The following is a 23,245-nucleotide window of genomic DNA, read 5'->3' on the forward strand; positions in this document are numbered from 1 at the left end:
CATTATCACGAGTATTTATTATAAGTTCCTTAACTGTACATCCTTGACATACCCAGGAGGATACAGTCAGGAGGATATAGGGTGAACTGAACCTGGCTGGCCCTTGCAACCTCCTCATGGGTTATGAGCATCCCACTTCCCCACATAATGGACCTTTGGGGTTTATTAAAAGTTATGACTTGTAAATGCAGTACAAAGTTTCATGTGACAGTTCCTCATCATCTATTTCTACGAAGACCAAGGGTATAATGCTAAATGCAATTTTGCAAGGGGCTGAGGGAAGGTGGCCCAGATGCATAATCACCCCAGAAGCCCACCCACCCAAGGGGAACAGGGGCCTTGTTCTTTAGGAGCGATCACTCCTCCAGGCCAGACCTCTGAGGCTTGCCAGACAGAAGGTGCCACATTACTTGGTGGGGCTTGAGGAGAAAGCTGGATTCTTTAGAACTCAGACTCCAAGGCAGTGAGAGTGACATTTTGTAAAGTCCCAGGGGAAAAAGTCCCTTCAGAATTCAGTGCCTGGGAAAGCCTGGAGATCCCACAGGGCTTCTATGCTTCTGCATTTATAATATTGAGAAAGAGCCCATCACCTCTCCCTTTCCTCTCTGGCTAAGAATCCCAGAGCTAAACACTGGACAGCTGTGTTCATTCTTTGGCTTGAACCAAGAATATCTGCATCCTCCTTTTTGTTTCATCTCGATTTTCTATCTTGTTTCTCCATTTCCTTCCTTGCACGCATTCTTATCCAAAGCTATCCTACATCTGTTGAGGTAAGGCAGCCTCACGAGAAAAACACTGAAAAGAAAAAAACCCCGAAAAGGACATCTCTCTGGGGTAACATCTTTATGCAATCAATTACCAGCTATAGAGAGTGACTTTCCACCAAAACTTGTGCAAAAATCAGAATTAAAGAATACCAGGATTTTCCTCCTCTATTTCTATCTTTGCCCAAACAGTACACAACAATTAGCAAAAATAAAATTGGGATAAGTGACATTTTTATACAACCTAATTACATACTTTCTTCCCTCCTGATAACCAACCAAACACGTCAGAATTCTGTTTCAGTTCAAATCAGGTAACATGCACTACCTTTCTAGTCCTCTGATTTCTCCTTCTAAACATTTTGGCTATTGTTACTTCTAAGGCCCTGTTTGAAGTTTGTCAGACCTGCTATCACAAATACCACACAATGGGTCGTCTTAATAGGAATTACTGGCTCACGGGTTCAGAAGCTAGAAGTCCCAAAATCAAGGTGTCAGGCCACGCTTTCTCCCCAAAGACTGCAGCATTCCCGTGATGGCTGGGGGGCAATCCTTGGAGTTCCTTGGCTTTCCCATCACATGGCAACGTCCTCTTCTCTTCTGAGTTCCAGCTGAATGCCAGCTTCTTCCTTGGCCTTCTCCTTATAAAACCTCCAGTATTAAGACCGATCCTGGTTCAGTTCACCACACCTTAACTAAAAAATAACATCTTCAAAAGGTCCAATTTACAATGGTTTCCTACCCAACAGATTACGGATTAAGATTACAAATGCGTCTAAACTGGGGTACATAATTCAACCTATTGCGGCCTCTGTCACTTATTAACAGGTTGGGGGGTAAGAGAATATTTTCAGATCTTTCAATATTTGGTTTACCATCCACAAGATTGCTTCTTCCCTGTTTGTGGCCCATTATTTAGACGTACTATAATTTCTTCTTTTCCCATGACGGTTAAGGAACAGTTTCAGTTTCGTGGCATGCTAGGGCTTCCGGGAGAGTTGTACCACAGGGTCCCTGGAAATGAAACCTGAAATAGAAGGACCAGAGACAGCAGAGTTGTGAACCACAGGTTAGCAAAATGAACGCGAGTCACACATTTCTGAGTCTCACCGGGAATAAAATCCAAATCCCCACAAAATTTGTGTGTACACGTCTTTCATCTACTTTCTAATAACCCAAGATAAAGATCCTTCACTATGTGTTGGCCCCTGTGGCCAAGGGAATTTAGGGAAACAATTGCTCAGTATTTAGGTGGGACAAATAATTTTATTTTAAGTGGTAGGGGGAGACATGATTGTATGGTGTGTTTTGTGATTGTGTGGCCAAACTCAACATTGGAATTGTAAGTTAAAAAAATATATACACACACACACACACACACACAACATTAAAACAGCATTCATATATGCTGAGGACAGGAGAAATAAACAGTTCACTCACCACCCAAACCATAAGGATTTTAGCTGAGGCAACAGGCCTCTCCACCTGTCCACTGGACTTTGCAACTAGCCTCTGACTTGTAGTCAGAAAATAGAAAATAAAAAAGGGAGGGAGAAGAAAGAAGAAAGGTCAATGATTCCTGCTTCCTTCAAGGGACAAAGCTGTACCAGGGGGTTGAAAATAAACTAAGAAACAAAAAACTGGACTCTAGTGTACTATTAAGAAAACCAATCGAGCACAATAAAAAAATCAAAGCATTTTCTCTTATTCTTGATATAATAAAAATCGTGAGTGTCTTAACGCTCAAATACAGTAAATGCTCTCTTGACAGAGTGCCACCGAATGAACATCCCTGATCAAATGGCATCTCCAGTCTTCCTGCTACAGAATCAGATCCCTTGAGGATTTTCCAAGAATTACATCTGGAATTCCCAGATCCTCAACTTCCACAAGTTTTCTAAGAAAGTAACTTTCAAGAACCCCTTTCCACATTCACCCTTCTTCCACTTTCCAAAAGCAAACTATACCCCTCATCCACCCCAAACCTTACAATGGTGCCTTACCCCTGTGTGTGAAAGCCTATGGGGTGCCAAATAAAGGGGCATTTGAAATATTGGCAATCTGAAAAAACAAATGAAGTCTAAAGACTGGGTAACACATCCAGCAAGCCATGTGGTTTCAATTCTTGCTTTCAATAAAATCGAAAGATGGTCTAATAGAGTCATCAATTAACAGATTTTGGCATACAATTTGGAAGGCAGTCCAAACTCTGAGTGACAATGCCATAACAATGCCTTGCATGCCCCAGGTTTGTGTGGCCTGGGTTTCTCAGTTCTTAACATCTATAAAAAGCAAAAACAAAGAATTACAGTTGGCATGGGAGAAGTCAAGTTTAGCTTGGCTGATTAAAATCATCGCGCCACTCATCACACCAGAATAACAGATGGAGCCAGCTGCAGAGTTAACAGAAAACAATTCTTTTTCCCCCAGAGACAAGTTGTGTCATAACAACCACCTTCTTTGAGTGACGACTGCTTTTTTATTCGCTGAGGAATTTTGTTCTCTAAAATCATAAACCATCAGAAACGTTGCTGTTTGGAATTACACTAGTAACAAAACAACCCGGTCTTGCCTAGAGTAGCTAAGTCCCTTTGACACAGAGATGCAGCCTTGATCTCCAAGCCCAGTGCAGAGCTATGGAGAAGGGGTTTCTGTACACAGCTTTCCACATCTGGCTGCACTTTGTGGTCTCCAACGAAACAGGACCTTGGGTCCACTTTGCCCTCCAGCCCCATGTGCTTTGAGCCAATCAAAAGCCACTTCTTTAAATTTCACCTGAATGCTACTCTTTCCCCCCAATCCTAACATAACTCTTAATCTTTCCCTTTCATGACAGGCCTCCCGGTTCTGCTGGTTTGCAGTCTTCCCCTCCCTAGTGAGTCAAGTAACCTGATTTTGTCAGACGTCAAGTTCGTTTTTAGGTGACTGTAGGCTCACTGGACTAGAGAGACACAAACTCTGGCTGCTTCTGACAATACATAACGTTCATCCATGGAGACATGAACTAATAAAAAAAATAATGTCCCAGTCACAATCTACTATGTGATGCATTTCCAATAAATTTTTACTTTTATGGAATTATTAACCAAAATTTATCATTTATCTGTTATTTTGAACTGTATACCACAAATTACTGTCATGTAATTCAATCTGCAAGGAATCTTTAATAGAAAAAATTAGCATTTTAAAGGAAATTGGAAAAAATTAAATATTTTGTTGCAGAATTATAATAGGATAATATCTGTTATTTTGAACTGCATACTACAAATTACTGTTATGTAATTCAATCTGCAAGGAATCTTTAATAGAAAAAATTAACATTTTAAAGGAAATTGGAAAAAAATTAAATATTTTGTTGCAGAATTATAATAGGATAATCAATAGAAGATTTTCAAACAGAAATATGTATTATATATTTATATTATACTATATAATTTATATATATTATATAATTGCTGTGGTAAAAGTGGAATGGAAATACAAGTTCAAATAGAAAAAGGGAAACTGTGATGGTTCCAATTGTTAAAAAAAAAAGCTTGTATATTTATTTTGTAAATGATGATGGTGGGTATCAAATAGTTATTTCGATCTGACTGGATGCATTTAAAACCATGATATGGAAGTTTTACTCTAAAATGTCGGTATTTACAATATACTGGGAATCACACCTTTCCAACAATTTTTGATGAAAAAATTTGAGATATCGCCTTTAAAAATGTGAGAGGGGTCCATGGACAAAAGCATCTGGGGAGCTGTGCACACCCCACCTCCCCATCGCAGGGTAACCGAGTCGTCTGTGCTTGTTCCGAAACCTATGCACGCCACCTTTCCTGCTTAATTTAATCATACAATTTAATTAAAGATTATGTACACTGCAAAATGATAGCTGTTAGAAAGGGTTATTTCATACCACTTCACGCCTACTTGGATGGCTATTACTGAAAAAAACGGGGGAGAAGAAAACAAGCGTTGATGAGGATGTAGAGCAATTGGAATCCTTGTGCACTGCTGGTGGGAATGTAAAATGGAAGAGTTCTGTGGAAGACAGGTTGTTGGTTGCTCACAAAGTTAAATGTAGAATTACCATGTGACCTAGCAACTCACTCCTAAATATACACCCGAAGAACTGAAAACAGGGACGCAGACACTTGTTTACCAACGTTCATAGCAGCAGTATACACTATTGCCAAAGATACAACCCAACCAAAGGTTCAAAGGCAGATGAACAGATAAACAAAATGTGGTCTAGCCACACAATGGAATATTATGCAGTCATAAAAAAGGGAATGCAGTTCTGATACATGGTGTAAACATGGATGACTCTTGAAAACTTTAGGCTGAGTGAAATAAGCAGACATGAAAGGACAAGTACTGTATGATTCCACTTAGATGAGCTATCTAGGCAAAGTCACAGAGATGGGAAGTAGATTAGAGGTTACCAAGGGCTGAGGTGGGTGGGGAGGAGGAATGGGGAATTACTGATTAATGGGTACAGAGTTTCTGTTTTAGGTTATAAAAATGTTCTGGTAATACTTGGTGTGATGGTAGCACCACATTATAGATGCAATTAATGCCAATGAATTATATACTAAAAAGTGGTTAAAATGATAAATTTTATGTACTATATAAATGCTACCACAATAAAAAAATAATTTTTAAAAAAAGATTACTTCTAGGAAAGTCGGTTGAATGTTTTTGGAAAGACATAGTGACTCCGTAACAATAATTCTTTTAATTAGGCATAGGCAAGACAACTACAAAAGACCAGGTGGAAAACGGCTTCACAGGTTTCTTTCTATAAGTGATGGCTCCACTTTAAAAACAAAAACGGAAAAACATCAAAACAGAAGTTGTAATCCAGTGTTTTCCAGGATTTCCTGATGACAACAATCCCGGCTCACTTGGTCAATATCCAGGAAACTGGGCCTCTCCCCTGGAGATTCTGACTCAGGAGGGCTAGGCTGGAGCCCTGGGATTTGATTGTCTTTCCTTGTCTGTCTGATCTATTAAATAAGGGCTCAGGGTGATTTCTCTCTTCAGGGGAATTTGGGTAACACCAGGGAATGGTTGTGGGTATGGTTCATGCAAGAAAGGTGGACTCTAAGCAGCAGATACCTACTATAAAGAAAAAGCCTTTCAATCTAACAGAAAACAGCAAATGAACATACATTTAGGCTGTACTTTAAAATAAAAGATTTTACCTTCCTGACAAAAAGGGGGAAGAAATATTAAACAAAATAAGGTTTTAGTGGCTGAGAGATCTCAAATGGAGTTGAGAGATCATTCTGGAGGTTATTCTTATGCACTATATAGATATCCCTTTTTAGTTTTTAGGGTATTAGAATAGCTAGAAGGAAATACCTGAAACTGTTGAACTGCAATCCAGTATCCTTGATTCTTTTTTTTTTTAAATATATATATATAATTGAGATTGTTCACATACCATACAACTATCTAAAGATCCAAAGTGTACAATCATTGCCCATGATACCATCATACAGCTGTGCATCCATCACAATTAACTTTTTTTCAATTTTTAGAACACTTTCATTACTCCAGAAAAGAAATAAAGACAATAAAAGGAAACTCAAGTCCTCCCATATTCTTGATTCTTGAAGACGACTGTATAACTATGTAGCTTACACGGTGTGATTGTGAAAACCTTGTGGCTCACACTCCCTTTATCCAGTGTGTGGACAAATGAGTAGAAAAAAGGGGGACAAAACGTAAATAATAATAGAAAGGGGAAAAAGGAGTATGATATGTTTGGGGTGTTCTCTTTTACTTTTATTCTTATTCTTATTTTTTGGAGTAATGAAAATGTTCAAAAAATTGTGGTAATGAATGCACAACTATGTGATGATACTGTGAACAACTGATGGTACACTTTGGATGATTGTGTGGTATGTGAATTTATCTCAATAAAATTGCATTAAAAAAAGAATATTCAGCTGCAAAAAGAAAAAAAGGTTTCAGGCACATACATATCTTTTTTTATGATGCTTGATTTAAGTGACCTTTTCAATTAACAGACAAACAGGGGGCACCGACTTCATGGACTAAGAGAGCTCCTAACCCTTAGCCTTGACAGGCCAGCCAGCCAGGGCATGCGATTTCCTACAAAATGTGGAAAACCGTAACTTACAGTAGGTGACCTCTTCACGCCCTTGATGAATAAATATATAACTAAAGCAAATCATAAAACCATTTTCCAGCTAAGAATGATCACTTCTTTAGACTTCTAAACTCCACCTGCAGCTAGCTTTTGAGGGAGCCCTTTTTTCCGCCACACATTCCAAACTTCGATGCCTGGCGGTCTCTCCAGTAACTGTCCCCCTCTCCCCTCCACCCTCACCAAGGTGACCTCCTTGCTGGCCCTCAGGCCTCCCAGGTGTCCTTGCTCCTGGGAAACTCTGCTTAAAGTGACCCCAGTGCCTGAGCAGCTCTGCTCCCATGCAATCCCCCCAGCCAGCTCCTTCACCTCCTTCAAGTCTCTGCTCACATCTCTCCTCAGTGAGGCTGCCCTGACGAGCCTGTTTACTCCTACAACCTATTTGCCCCCTACACCCACCTTTACCTTCGCTTTCTCCCATAGCGTTATCACCTTCTAATAATTTTCAGAATTTTCACGTGTATTATGCATGTATTATGCTTGTTTACTGTCTGCCTCTACCGCTAACATGTAATCTTCACATGGTAGATTTTTGCTTTGTTTCCCGATATTTCCAAAGCACTTAGAACGGAGTCTAGTGTAGTCAGTATCTAATAAATATTTGAAAAAATTCATTGAATTTCAAAGTTTAGAGGAGTTCAAAGATGGAGACAGCACACTGTGGTCGTGGGCACAACACACCAGCCTCCCAACCACACAAATCCCATCCCTGCCTCAGCAAATGCACAAATCCCCACATGTCAAGGACCCTCCGGGCTGCATAATGTCAAAACCAAGAACCTTAAATCCAAATATGCCTAGGGTCTGCTATAATAGTAAAGGTTTGCTAGAAGTCATCCATGACAACCACTGTGCTGGGAAAAGTGACAAAAACAAAACTAGAACTAATTAACACCTTGAAAATATTAATACATTTCAGTGGGAGGCAAACTCTTTTGTTTGTTTGTTTGTTTGTTTGTTTTGTCCCCATGTTAGAACTGGTGCAAAGAATCTAAACAGCTTGGGCACGGTCTAAGAAGTCTTGTGAGATATAAGTTAAGAGGCAGGAAGCTTTCCTGCCTGCTATTTAGGTAATCAAGAAAATCGGATTAAAAGTAGCAGAAATATTATTCCAATTTTTTTTCTTGATAGACTTTTTCTGTAAAGGTCCAGATAGTAAATATTTTAGGCTCTGCAGGCCTGACAGTCTATGTTGCAACTGCTCAACTCTGCAGCTGTGCTAAGCAGCCGGAGACAAGACTCAAAAGCATGTCCGTGGCTGCGTCCCAATAAAACTTTATTTACAGGTACAGGTTGTGGATGAATCCGGCCAACAGGCAGTAGTTTGCTAGTGCCTAACCTCTAGAGTAAAGTTCTTCCAAAATCTGTTAAGAGTGAGATGTAAAGAGAAAATCCTGCCACTGCTTGGTTGTACATGTTCAGCTATCCAATCACTCTAGGCTTGGTTTCCCCTTTTGAAAAAAAAATGTGCAGGATGAGATGATCACCAGCATCCCTTCTAAATGTCAGCTCTGCGGTCTGATAAGGGAGTGCTGGCTTCACTGGCCAGTTACATCCACCTGAGAGCAGATGGTGGTTATGTGGTAGGTGCTGGTTCTTAAGAGGCTTGTCTAATTGAAAAGAGTTTATAGCTAACATGCAGCCAGTTTGTGAGAAGAGACATCACTGGTTTTCAGAGCAACATGAAGCTAAAGTAATTTGGTTGTAGAGGTAGTAGCAGACTGTGGTTTTAGGAGGCTCAACTTCTGTAATATGCTTCACATGCCATGACTCTCTTCTTAACTTGCAAGAAAAACCATCAAGTTCAATTTCCTTTTGCACGGGGACATGACCACCATCTGCAGCGGACACCCAGCCTGAGAGGGAGAGCCCAGCTCCTATCAAAACACAACTGACCACAAATGGGAGGGTTTATTTCTGGACTCTAAGCTCTATTCCACTCATCTGTATGTCTACACTTACGCTAGTATCACAATGTCTTAATTACTGTAGCTCTGTATTGAAATCAGGAAGTGTGAGTTCTCCAACTTTGTTCTTTTTGTCTTAGCTATTCTGGGTCTCTTGCATTTCCTTATGAATTTTAGGATCAGCTTGTCAATTTCTACCAAAAAAAGCCAGCTGGGATTATGATAGGGATTGGGTTGAATCTGGACATCGATTTGGGCAGTACTGCCATCTTAATAATATTAAGTCTTCCAATCCATGAATATGGGATGTCTTTTCATTTATTTAGGTCTTCTTTCATTTCTCTCAACAATGTGTTGTAGTTTCAGAGTATCATTTTTGCATAGCAGGCCATTTTTTAAAAAAGAGGTCTTCCTAGTTCCCACTACTTACACACAAAAGAAGACACATGGACAGAGGATACAGGCTGTCACTGATTAAAGCAACCCTGGAAAGACCAGGATCAAAGCCAGTTAACTCACTCAAAGATCCATATTTAAGTGTTTCAGTATATCTTGTGGCACACACACACACACACACATATTTTATCCCAGTGAAGACTTAAAAGCAGCATTTCTCATCCTGGATGCATATTAGAAGCTTATAAAAATCCTGCTGCCAGGCTGCTCCTCAGACCAATGACATTAGAATCTCATGAGGGTGGACCCAGGCATCATTTTTTAAAAAATATGCAGTCAAGGTTGAAAATCACTGATTAAGGTAATTATGAGACATTTCTGTGAAGTTTTATGTTTTATTTATGTTTATTTATGAGTTATTTATATTCCTTTATTTCAGAAAGGAATTAAGGAGACTTGCAAGAATTTATGAACTAAATTAAAAGTGGACACAAAAAAGTGGGATGAAATAAGAAAGCAAAACAAAGGTGAAGATATAATATGGAATCTGGGATGAGACTAAAAATACATACTTTGCTGGTCTGCATTTTCTACAGTTGGACCACAAATTTGGGAAACAGGATCAGTACCCTAAGACGGCCACAAGTACAATATTCTTGCTAATGGGACCAAAAGTAGCCTCACAAGGAGAAGAGAAAGTGATAAGTTCTGAACGATGTCTCCAGGCTTACTGGCTGAGAGTTCGGCTTACCTATATCTACACACCATGACTAAATCTAGTTTAGAAATACAAATGAAAGAAAAGTCTAAAGAATCAACAAGGATTTTTTTAAATGTGAACGAAACCAAGGTCCTTTGGCAAACCGATGTTAAAAAGACATAGCCGTCTTAGTCTCTAGTTAGGATGTTTTGTTCTTCCATAAAAGCAAACTACAGACCAAATAAGAAAAACCAATCTGCATGTCTCCTTCTCTTTACAGAAATGAGAACTGTAGTAAAATCTGCTTAGATGGCTACGTGTCAACCCGCTCAATACCTTCCATCTCCCACCCAGGGTAGCCTCGTACCTGAAGATGTTCGTGGCTGGGGTGGATTCCGTGTTGAATTCGGCCACTGGCACCCCCCTGGCAGATACCTGGGGGGCAAACATGGCGGCAGGATAAACCACAGAGGAGGTTCCCACCTATAAAGCAAACAAATGGAAACAGACAAATAACCACACTGTTGGGAAATGAATCATTTTGTCAGAAAACCTTACAAAACTCAAGTAGGTTTTGTGATTGCAGGTGTGAGGGCAGCCAAGCTGGATGGGACAAATAGAGCATGTCCCGGGGAGAATGCAAAGCGAAGAGACATCCTTTTGGCTGTTCACTAGAACTCGGAAGGTCATGAGCTATGAAAAGGAGAGCTATGCAAATAAAGAGAGTGGCCAAGAAAGGATTCCATAAACAAGTTTGGGGGCTTAGTTTGGTTTTGTTTCTGCTTTTTAAAGTTATGCAAATAATCCATGTTCATTTTTTTCTAAGTTAGAAAATACAAAGCAAAAACATATATATATATATATTTATATATATATATACCTTCCATAATCCTACTAACCCCAAGAGAACCACCGCAAACATTTTGGTATATATCCTTTCAGGGTTTTGTTCTATGAATGTATGTTTAAAAACATTTTTTTTTTTTTTTTGTAAAAATGGAAAGACCACAACAAGTTTGGCAAACCAGCTTTTTTCACTTAATCTAGCATAAAACTACTACTCAACACTGGGATGCACTCAATAAACATTGGTTGCATGAACCCACACCCATAGCAAACACTCGTGCTTTTAAAGACGTGTAAAGGAGATTTCAAACCATGCATAATTAATTCCACTTCTAGGAAATTTATCCTAAGGAAATAATCTGAACAGTATGCTAAGAAACATGTCTACAGATGTTCAATTACAGCATTATTTAAAGTGTCAAAATTGGAAACGGCAAGAGAGGATAGGTTCAATACATCATTTTACATCTATACAACGAAGCCAATTAAAAGATGGTGTTGATCTGGATATATTGACATGGAAGATTCTAAGTGAATTGTCACACAAACAAAGCAGTTTCAAAGCAGAACATATGGTATGAACCAGTTTTTGAATTTTAATCAAGATGTGTACATCTGCATAAGAAATAGTCTAGACCGGGGGGGTGGGGGCAAACATTTTCTGTAAAGGACCAAAGAGTAAATACTTTAGGCTTTTCAGGCCATATAGTTTCTGTAGCAACCACCCACTTACGCTGCTAAAGCTCAAAAGCAGCCACAGACAATCCATAAAAAAATGGGAGTGGCTGTGTACCAATAAAACTCCATTTACAAAGATGGGTGGCAGGTAGGATTTAGTTTCCTCAACCCTGATCTAGAAGAAAACACACCAAAATGCTAGCCAAGTGGCTAGTTCTGGGTGGTAGAACTATGGCTGATTTCTTCTTCATAATTTTATTTTTTGTATTTTCTCATTTAACAATTATAATGAGCATTATTTTAAAAACTCAGAATTAATAACATGCTCTTTTCATTTGGGAGGCTTTGAGAAGCCCAAGAAAAAAGTACCTGGTCTTGCAAAGTTACATATTTTAAAAGATCAGTTCTTAGTTCTTAGGTCTTTGTTTTTCTGCAAGACATCACGAAACCTCCCAACACACATCTTAAAAGCAAGGAGGGAGGGAGGGCAAACAGACCCAGCCTCAGGGTCTCAGAAAATCCCAAGGAATTGGGAAGGCTGTGACATACCACCAGACATAAGTCACAGAGGGTGAGCTCTCTGTCAACCTCCTCCAGGACGGCAGGATCCAGGTTTTCTCCAAACCACACGACGTGTGGCCGCAGCAGGGCCCCGCACCCAGCCTCTTCACACCTGCAGGAATGTTTAGCATGAGACCCACACATACCCAGAAGAAGGCTGGAGCTGCCCCAAGTCTCATCTGTCCAGGAAGAGCTCACCTCCAGCCAGTCTCACCCCAATCCCTTCCCCCTCAGCACACAGGAACTGGCCCTGGATATGAAGTACCAAGTTCAAGTATCCTCATTAAGTTTTTTATTTTATTTTATATTTTTATTTTTTAAATTCAGTGTTATTGAGATATATTCATATACCATACAGTCATCCATGGTGTACAATCAACTGTTCACAGTACCATCCTGTAGTTGTGCATTCATCACCCTAATCTATTTTTGAACATTTTCCTTACACCAGAAAGAATCAGAATCAGAGTAAAAAATAAACATAAAAAAAGAACACCCAAATCACCCCCCCCCCCCAGTCTCACTCTATTTTTCATTTGAGTTTTGTCCCCATTTATCTACTCATCCATCCATACACTGGATAAAGGAAGTACGATCCACAGGGTTTTCACAATCACATTGTCACCCCTTGTAAGCTACATTGTTATATAATTGTCTTCAAGAGTAAAGGCTACTGGGTTGGAGTTTGGTAGTTTCAGGTATTTACTTCTAGCTATTCCAATACATTAAAACCTGAGAGGTGTTATCTATATAGTGCATAAGAATGTCCACCGGAGTGACCTCTCGACTCCATTTGAAATCTCTCAGCCACTGAAACTATTTCATTTCATTTCGCATCCCCCTTTTGGTCAAGAAGATGTTCTTAATCCCATGATCCCGGGTCCAGATTCATCCCTGGGAGTCATATCCTGCATTGCCAGGGAGATTTCCACCCCTGGGAGTTAGGTCCCACGCAGGGGGAGAGGGCAGTAAGTTCACCTGCTGAGTCCTCATTAAGTTTTTACTCTGTCTCTACGCACCAAGTCAATTTGTCCACGGGTGTGTTTCAGCTAAGCTTGATGCTCTTTCTAAACAGCTCTCTCTTTCCCATCGGGTCTTCATACTTGCTGGTACCACTGGTCTCTGCTACTCGGCCATGGGAGAAACAATGGGCTCGGACCTGCCTCCAGCACCCCAACAGCGCTCTAATTTCATCAGTGACCTCCTTTCATTTTCTGTCAGATCGCCTCTCCCCTAACCCCATCGTTCTATAGCCAAGGTCTCAAGTGTCAATTACTAAAAATCATCTCTCATCTTTCTTTCACTCCTTTCTAATTCTAGGTCGCCTTACATGAAACCTAAACTAATCTCCCCCAAGCACCATTTCCAGCATATTAATCTCCTACTCAGGAGCCTCCGACAGTTCCGTTTGTTCAGATCGAAACTTTAGAACTTAGCAATGAAAACCTTACTAACAACAACAACAAAATGGTTCTGTAGTTAAACAAGCCAGTGAAGTATTAACATATTAAATCTCTTCTTTTGGAGAGCCGTGATATACTTTAGCATATTAAATGCTCTAAGAAGTCCTGCAGTAAAGTGAACATATTTAACTTTGCTTAATCTAGTGTTTCCAAATTTATTTGAACATGTAACATCTTTTCTTCAGGTAATACCTACCAAACTTACATAGTAAGAGTGCTCTATGAAACACCTTTAGAAGTGCTATTTTAATGTCCAGTTTTGAAAAATCTTTCTAGGATTTTTTTTTTTAAATCTAAAAAAATTGTGTAGGGTCCTGTAATTTCAACCTTGTAAGACCTTTTCCTGCCTCTATAACCCTACATCAATAAAACTGAAGACAATGACGATGATAAGGAATATGATGATGATAGCTAACATCTGTTGACCAGTTACAGGATGCCAGCCTCTATGTTTTATACACACTGGATAAACATCTGCAGCATAACAACTTCAGCAACCTTCTAGACCTTGAATTACTCCATCACAACATAAGCAAAAAGGGACTGGAGAAAAACAGCTCTCCTAAGCCTGGTCTGCTTGATCCCTTGTCCTTTTCAGCCCTGGCCTCACAGGTCAGGGCTGGTTGTTCCATTCATACATTTGATGTAAGAGGCCTCTAACCAAATAACCTTTTAAGCTTTGATTCCCAATTTTCTTTTTTTGCAATCAGGAACACAAAATACAGATCAACGTTTTTTACCTACCGGGGAAGTTTTTCAACTGGGATTCTAGCATCTTGGGTTTCGGGTTCTGGAGCACTGAAGGAAATAATGTTAGAAAAGAAAGAATGTCACTTGTATAAGCAAAGAACAGAGAAATAAAAGATAAAGCTGTGGCAGGGTTTGAGAGGTCTGACAATTTTGAAAGAAGTTCTACTGTGGATAAAATGCCATCAAATAGCATCGCGCACTACTGAGAAATCTTTCATGAAAGGAAGAGTCAATCGATGTGTCAAACTTCATTGTTGCCTTATCTTAAGAAATTGCCACAGCCACCCCAATCTTCAGCAACCCTAATCAGTCTCAGCAGCCATCAACATCGAGGCAAGAACCTCCACCAGCAAAATGTTACAACCCCTGAAGGCTCAGATGATGATCAGCATTTTTTAGCAATACAATATTTAAAAATTAAGGTCTGTACATTGTTTTCGTTAGACGTAATGCTATTGCACACTTAACAGACCACAGCATAGCGAAAACAGAACTTTTACATGCACCAGGAAACCAAGAAACTGAATGTCACTCACTTTATTGTGATATTTGCTTATTGGGGTGGTCGGATATCTCCAATGTACGCCTGTACTGTATCTAGTCTATTTATTTCTCATAAATAGTCACTGGAATCAGATGAACTTTTAATTTCCTCACATTTATGTTCAATGTAAAGGAGAAAACAACATGCACTTATTCTGTAGTGTAGCGTATTACCCTTTTCCTGATAAAGCTGGACAAATTGGACTCCTGTAATTCTCAGCCACATTTCCACAAGAGGTGCACCGAGTTTTAAATAAGCTACCTGAAAAACACAAGGTGAGCAAGTCCAGAGTTTATAATCAAGAGTGATCATCTCCGTGTCTAAAAGGGTGCAAAATAATTTAATTTTTATATGTCATTTTAGCAAATACATCTACCCTAGGTAACATAGGAAATATAAAGGCACGAGGTACCACTTAAGAAGCCAGGAGCACATGTCCTTGAGGAGTTTATAGTCTAGAGGGGAGAGAGATTGATGAAGAACTAGCTACATGACTTGTGTGCTATCAAATTCCCTTGAAGCCATGTTCAGGTGGAGCTGACATGGGCAACAGGGTTAAGGAAACTTAGCCTAAAGCTAAAAGCACGATTTACTGAAAGGATGATTGATAAAGGTGCAATCGCTTGGCATGTGCATACACAATCTTACTTGATTTAATAAATCTTGAGCCTTTTACATAAAAGCAGCTCAACAAATAAATGATCACATAATAAATGAAAAAATAATACTAGCAACCACTTACTGAGCTACAGCAATAATGGTGATCACAATTTATTAAGTATTTACCACGTGCCCAGTTTATACATGTAGTGGACACATATTGTTTCTTTCTGCCCAGCATTCCTTCTTTGAGGAACCATCTCTCCTCATCTCCCAGTGAGCTGATGGAGCTATCAATCACAGCCCAAATACAAGGAGGGGCACTTGGTCCACACTGGTCCAATCACAGTGCCCCATCATCTGGCAGGAGCGTTTGGTCCAAAGGATGGACACGTGACCTGAGCAAGGCCCCCCGGAGGCTCACTGTCTGAGGAGGCACCTGAACTAGAGTGATCCTGGAGCCCCGAGAAGCTACTGCCCTGCTGCGTGGAGGAAAACTGCTTGCAGAAGGAGAAGTGAGGCCAACCCAAAGAAGAAAGCAGAGCTACAAGGAGAGAGAAAGGCAGTGAGGGCAAAAAAGGGAGCTTGCCAATGGCATTGGCTCCACTTCAGGGCTCCTCGGTTTTGTGAGTCCCTGGAGAGCTTGTTAAAATGCAGCAGGTCTGGGTGAGATTCTTCATTTCTAGCAAGCTCCCAGGGCTGCCGGTGCTGCGGATTCACAGCCCACAGTTTGAGGAGCAGGGATGTAGAAAATGAGAAGTGAATGATGAGAGTGGGCCAAACTGATCCTCCCATCACCAGACGTAGCTGTTCAAGGGCCATCTGGCACCAGTGAAGCATCACAAGCATCCCAGGGGAAGGGACAGGTGCCCGGAAAGGAGGGACGGAAGGGGTCAGGCGTCATGCTGAAAGGGCAAGAAGTGTGCGTTAAAATCTGGTTCCCCTCCCCATGTGAGGCCGAGGGTCCCTCACCGTGGATTTCCAGAAGGTTCTTGGTGCCAGCCTTGCGGTGCAGCTCGTCGATGTTCTGGGTGACAACCACAACCCTCCGGCCCTGCTCACGCAGCCGGGCCTCGCACTGGGCAATGGCGAGGTGCCCGGGGTTGGGGTCCTTGCTCTGCATGACCTCCCGCCGGTAGTGGTAGAACTCCCACACACGGGATGGGTCTCGGGCAAAGGCCTGTGGCGTAGCCAGGTCCTGGGGTGTGAGAAGGGGGTGGTCAGGGAGGGAGACAAAAAGCTCAGGAACGGGGCAGGGGGGTGTGAACCTGGAGATGACAGCCAAGCGTGGAAACTCCTGCAGGCCCTGCATTTTCTACAACAGAAGCAGGCGGCTCTGGAGGCACAACCTGGAGCACACACCTGCTTTAGGTTCCTGTGGGGTTGTCTCTGGGCAGGGCGGGTCCTGGGGACCAGCCTTTGTGGGTTCAACCCCCAGTCCCAGGACTAACCTGGGACTTTGGAGAAATCAGCTTTACTTTCTATAATTTTAAGGTAGGGATAATGTAACCTGTTCCACTGACCCTTAAAGTAACTTATGAACATGAAGTAAAGTGATATTTGGGAAAGTATTTTGGGTTGAATCCACTTTTTCATGGAGCCTCAAGATACAAGATGTATCGATTTCATTTTGAGGTATATCTAGGGAGGAAAGAGCAATACAAATTGAGGTATGATGGCCATGGTTGAAAAACTGTTTTAATAACTATATATATATACACACACACACAAAAAAAAAAACACCTATATATTTATATATAACATTAATAAATATTACATTAACAGAATATGCAAAATATCTGTATATTAAAGAAGAGTTCCTCTTTGAAGAAAGAAAACTCTCATCTATGGTGAAGGAGCAGGGCAGCGGTGGACGGCGGCTGGCTGGGAAAAGGACACAGAGACTTTCAGTGATGACAGAAATGTTCTACATGGTGATCATGGTGGTGTCACATGGTTCGTACATTCGTCAAAGCTCAAATGAACACTCAAACGTATTTTTTTGTATGTCAGTTCCACCTCAATGTTGATTTTACACAGAAGTATGGTTTCTCCATCAAGTTTCCCACACTGAACATTTATGCCTTTTACCTGCCTGCGAAGGCCACCCTCCTCCCTGGCTGTAACGTCAGCCTTCATTTTGTGAGTGGTTCGTGTGTGTAATGGATGATCCCGTTACCAGCCCTGTACTTGTCTTCCTTCCCATCCTCCACCTAGAACGCAAGCAGCCTGAAGCAGTTCTTTGGCAGCACACGAACCTACGATATGGGTATACATGTGGGTATACTTGCACTGGTGTGTGTCACTGGAATGTGGCTGCAAGCAAATACATTCTGCTGACTTCATTGCTTCCCCACAGCCTCTGAGCAGCTCTGACACTAAGGACCGTGCCCTCCTCTAATGTGTCTCCTGCTAGTCACTGGAGCTCCCTCCCCAGCTCCTTCTAATTCAGGGGCTCCTCTCTGCTCGCTCCCTCTTTCTTGCTGGGCCCCACAGTTCCTCAGCTCCTCCTCCTCCTCTCTTTTAACTTGAAGGTGCTGAGCCTTTGTCCACACCTGCAGGCCTTACCTGGAGGGCAGCCGAGAGGTGACGCAGTGCTCTAAATATTAGCCAGCCTGACACTTAACAGGGGAGGGAAAAGGGTGGGTTCATGAACTCTTCATTCAATCAAAAATTACCTACTAAATTTGGAAGTCCGTATTGAAGTGGTTATTTATGATCGCCTTCATTCCACCAACAAAAATGTATTAAGCACTTGATCTGTGCCAGAGATGGTTCTGGGAGCTGGAAATAGAGCAGTGAATAAAACAGACAAAAATCTCTGGCCTCTAAAACAATAGTGATTGCCCAGACCGGGGGGGGGGGGGGGGGGGGGGGGGGGGGGGGGGGGGGGGGGGGGAGCTGACACAGGGTCACGAGGGAACATCCTGGCAGAACAGAAATTTCTCTAGCAGGATTCTGGTGGTGCTTACACAACTGTATACATCCGCCAACTCTCACTGCGTTGTATGCTTAAAATTGGTGAATCTCACTGTATATAAATAATACCTCAATAAAAATCAAATTTAAAAAAAATCCAAGCCCTCATAGAACTTACATTTGAAGGCCATCACATACATTTTTGGACAGCAAGCCTTAAGCCTTCAGCAATGCAACTTTAGTTTTTTTTATTATTATTTTTTTAATCATCATTTTATTGAGATATATTCACATACCACGCAGTCATACAAAACAAATTGTACTTTCGATTGTTTACAGTACCATTACATAGTTGTACATTCATCACCTAAATCAATCCCTGACACCTTCATTAGCACACACACAAAAATAACAAGAATAATAATTAGATTGAAAAAGAGCAATTGAAGTAAAAAAGAACACTGGGTACCTTTGTCTGTTTGTTTCCTTCCCCTACTTTTCTACACATCCATCCATAAACTAGACAAAGTGGTGTTTGGTCCTTATGGCTTTCCCAATCCCATTGTCACCCCTCATAAGCTACATTTTTATACAACTGTCTTCGAGATTCATGGGTTCTGGGTTGTAGTTTGATAGTTTCAGGTATCCACCACCAGCTACCCCAATTCTTTAGAACCTAAAAAGGGTTGTCTAAAGTGTGCATAAGAGTGCCCACCAGAGTGACCTCTCGGCTCCTTTTGGAATCTCTCTGCCACTGAAGCTTATTTCATTTCCTTTCACATCCCCCTTTTGGTCAAGAAGATGTTCTCCGTCCCACGGTGCCAGGTCTACATTCCTCCCTGGGAGTCATATTCCACGTTGCCAGGGAGATTCACTTCCCTGGGTGTCTGATCCCACGTAGGGGGGAGGGCAGTGATTTCACCTTTCAAGCAACTTTAGTTTTTACATGAAAAGATCACAGAAACTTTAAAAAGGTATAGTACTTAATTTCAATATCTTTAGAAAAGAAATGAGTTATGCTAACCAAGATTTTCTGATTGCAGGTTAATGCAATTACTAGAAGAAATCTATTGTCTGAAGAAATATAATCCACACATATCTAGAAGGCAGGGAAAGGCCTGCTTTGTTTACATTTTATATCCTTACCACAGGGGACTTTACCTTTGTGATGCCAAAAGGATTAAGACAAAAGGCTAATTTCAAAATGTTTCCCTCCGGGCATCAGTATAGGTTCTGAGTTCAACTCTGCTATGGTTTCATTCAGATGAGACTTCAAGTCTTCTGGAAACATGACTAACCTGAGCTTGCCATTTCCTCCAGTATCCTCCGGCTCCTCTGAAAGTTGGAACCCCACTTTCAGCACTGACGCCAGCCCCCGTAATGACAACAATGTGCTTTGCTTTTGCAAAGACCTTCCGAAAATCTGCCATATCTAAACAGAGAATAACATCTTTATCAATCCAGTGCTCCATTTGGACATTTACATCCCATATCAATTTTCCGTATTTTGAAACTTGACCTTATGTGAAATTATACTTTAAGATACCCGTGCTGGTTTGAAACTGTTATGTACCCCAGGAAAGACTAGGTTCTTTAATGCAATCTTGTGGAGGCAGACTTATTATTGGTGGAATCTTTTGATTAGGTTATTTCCAGGGAGATGTGACCCACCCTACTGTGGGTAAGACCTTTTGATTAGATTATTTCTGTGGAGGTGTGACCCTGCCCATTCAAGGTGGGTCTCGATTAGTTTACTGGAGTCCTCAAGAGAGCTCAGGGGCAGACACAGACCCAGACGCTTGGAGATGCAGACAGAAAGACATCTGGAGATGCTAAGCTAAGAGACAAAGCCCAGAGTTTCACGTGAAGCTAAGAGAGGACCCCCAGACGCTTAGAGAGAATCACCCTGGGAGAACAAACAAGGATGCACAGGAGCTGAGAGATAGAAGCTAAGAGAGACAGAAGCCCAGAGACATTTTGGAGAAAGCCATTTTGAAACCAAAATCTGGGAGCAAAGGACCAGCAGATGCCAGCCACGTGCCTTCCCAGCTGACAGAAGTGTTCTGGATGCAATTGGCCTTTCTTCAGTGAAGGTGTCCTCTTGTTGATGCCTTAGTTTGGACCCATTTATGGCCTTAGAACTGTATATCTGTAACCTAATAAATCCCCTTTTTAAAAGTCAATCCATTTTCTGTTATTTTGCATAACAGCAGCCTTAGCAAACCAAAACAGAAGCCAAATAAAAATCACCCCGTTAGGCCACGAAGATGCCTTTTCCTGTGACCTGCCACCTGAGTGGACGGTATCTTCAAGAAAGGAGCAGGGACTCTGGGCACATGGAACCAGATCTGAATCTCAGTTCCACTTCCCGCCTAACTGTGCAACTTATGCAGATGATGAACCTCTTTCTATACACAGTGTCTGTGGCTATTTTATGTGCACAATACTGCTTTCCCTATAGCAGGGTGGCTATGAAGATTTAAGGTGAATTACAAAGATTAAATGTAAAGATGTAAAATGGATCTTCCTTCATAAAAGTAAAAACAAGCATGTGTATATGAGGACAGAGGTGAGGCCCACTAGACCCCAAAGCCTGTCCTTCCTCCCCAAATTCACCTTCTCTTTGGGGGATCTTTCTAATTCCAGTTCCTCCCATGGGGATGCAAGACCTTTCGCTTTACAGTTCAGATATGAGTCAACTTTTCAAAGGACCTCACTAGAGACTTGGGGGTAGCAGAAAGGAGGTCAGCCCAGCGAGTAAGATGACCCAGGTCACTGTGGTCATACGCTGTGACCTGCCCTCGGGGAGCTCAGGCTCCGTCCTGCATCTCTGGGCTGTCCTCCTACCTGCTCTCAGACCGACGGGCGGCAGCCGTCACTCGGTCCTCACCTGAGTGCTAGGCTGTATGCCAAGCTCTCGGCCCAGCCCTCAGGGTGGGACCTTCCTCTGAAACAAACAGCCTCATCCAGGGACAAGAACAAGGAGCCTGACTTGGACCCGACAATGGGGACACTGACATTTATTGCCTTGGGTGGGAGAGATTGGGGAAGAAAGGCAGGTCAGGGCACAGCATGGGACAGAGACTAGACCCTTCCCCTCCCTGGCTGTGGCTGTGCAGGCACCTGTGTGTGGAGTAACCAAGTGTAGTGGCCGTGACAGGCCAGGCCGGAGATGTACAGAGTGGAGCAGGAGCCCACAGAAAAAGGAAGAGGCTCCTTCTTCTGCCCTCAGGCCTGGAGAAGTGAAAGCCACACCAGCACTGCCTGGGGCAAGTTCTGTCCTGGTTTCCTTCAGAAGAGCCTTTTCATCTTCTGGAGATACTACAAACCTGAGCTTTTCATTTTCTCCAATAACTTCCAGCTGGCCTTTGCTGGACTATTGAAGCAGGGTGGCCCAGGACACCAAGATTTTCTAGGAGTGGCTGACAGTGTTAGAGCATCAAAGGTTTCAGCAAAAGTGGAAGCATATTCCTCAGCTGACCAATCAGCCTTCCTGATCTTACTCGCTTGAGCCCAATGGCAATCAAGGTTAACCCCTCGGACCAAGTGAGCGTCTCCTAAGAGAGTGGCTAATCCCTGAAGACACACAGTGGGACGGAATAACTGCTGGGGGACAACCGTGACTGTCTACACATCGTGCACCAGCCTGGATTGGGTGGAGTGGCTGAGATCGCAGCATAAGATCTGTAAGTAGAAACTGTGGAACCATACCGGGAGCTCTTTCCCTCCATGGCAGGCTGAGTTATAAAATCTCGCTGTGGGAGACAACAGCAGTCCCGGAGCAAGCAAATATAGCTCAACCCAGCTCCAACTGGGGTTTTAATTAACAAATGTGGACTGCTGGATACAACTATAAACATAGACAAACCCCTAACAAACAGGCAGAGGCTTTTAGTGACAACTGACCTTAGAAAGCCAGAAAACTCTTGTGTCCCAGGAAAGGGAGCCCAGAAGACCAAGTACTATCTCTGGCCGATGGGCGAAACTGGGGGGCCGTATACGGGCTCTGAAAGGGGGCTTTCTTTCCCTTTTTCTCTCTCTCAACCTGAATGGCTCAGTGGAGAGAGCATCAGTCATTTTCAGTTTGCAGCACTCTGACCCAGACAGGGGGTGGAGATAACAGAGTCAGAGAGACAAAGAACAATTCAAATGCAGAAGTTAACTCCCTAGGGGGTGTATCTTCCCTATGAGGAAGGAGGTGGGGCCCAGCTCTACTGCCGCCTTCCCTTCAGAACTCAGACCCCAGAGCCTGGGGGAAAACAGCCAAAACAGAAACTAAAGAGGCCACACCTTTTTATACCAGTCAGGAGTGACAGGCTGACAGGCTCCACCTGCTGGGCAGGTTAGGAAAAGCACAGCAACTACAGACCACACAGGAAATTCTGTTAAATCTCTAAGACACATCCTCAGGGAGACTTGAAACTGAATATAACCCCATTCTGAGATCTGAACCCGTTCTGGTCTAGGAAAGTCTGATTGGGGGAACCGAGGAAGCCAGATGCCTAGACAACAGAGGACGACAAACTACACTGGGAAGGGCAGAGATATGGCCCAGTCAACGGAACAAATTTACACCTCAATCAAGATACAGTTGAGATACTGTTTCACTTTGATGAAACCATCAATTAAAGATTTGCAAAGAAATATGCTAAATAAAATAAAAAACCAAATCAATGAGTTCAGGGAAGATATGGCAAAAGAGATGAAGGCTATAAAGAAAACACCGGGCAAACATAAGGTAGAAATTGAAAGTTTGAAAAAACAACTGGCAGAATCTATGGAAATGAAAGGCACGACACAAGAGATGAAAAACACAATGGAAATGTACAACAGCACATCTCAAGAGGAAGAAGAAAACACTCAGGAACTGGAGACCAAGGCACCTGAAAGCCTACACACAAAAGAACAGACAGAGAAAAGAATGGAAAAGTATGAGCAACATCTC

General features: G+C 42.0%; 1 protein-coding gene across 6 annotated transcripts in view; it reads right to left on the reverse strand.

The window, feature by feature from the left end:
- The window catches only part of SIRT5 (sirtuin 5), a 43,401-nt gene continuing 20,156 nt past the window's right edge, over window positions 1-23,245 (reverse strand). For 2 of the 6 annotated variants that reach the window (XM_037843575.1, XM_037843576.1), the window contains exons 3-9: window positions 19,599-19,732; window positions 16,354-16,579; window positions 14,955-15,042; window positions 14,232-14,285; window positions 12,013-12,136; window positions 10,307-10,422; window positions 1-1,791 (exon numbers count right to left, since the gene is read on the reverse strand). In XM_037843575.1, coding sequence (XP_037699503.1) covers window positions 1,716-1,791; window positions 10,307-10,422; window positions 12,013-12,136; window positions 14,232-14,285; window positions 14,955-15,042; window positions 16,354-16,579; window positions 19,599-19,732 — 818 coding nt within the window. In that variant the 3' untranslated portion in view covers window positions 1-1,715. Of the gene's footprint in view, window positions 1,792-10,306; window positions 10,423-12,012; window positions 12,137-14,231; window positions 14,286-14,954; window positions 15,043-16,353; window positions 16,580-18,059; window positions 18,209-19,598; window positions 19,733-23,245 lie in introns of those variants that run through there. The other 4 variants (XM_037843577.1, XR_005217936.1, XM_037843580.1 and 1 more) reach the window with 4 other exon arrangements.

The sequence above is a fragment of the Choloepus didactylus genome, chromosome 7 (genome assembly GCF_015220235.1).
Source record: "Choloepus didactylus isolate mChoDid1 chromosome 7, mChoDid1.pri, whole genome shotgun sequence".
Taxonomy (NCBI): domain Eukaryota; kingdom Metazoa; phylum Chordata; class Mammalia; order Pilosa; family Megalonychidae; genus Choloepus; species Choloepus didactylus.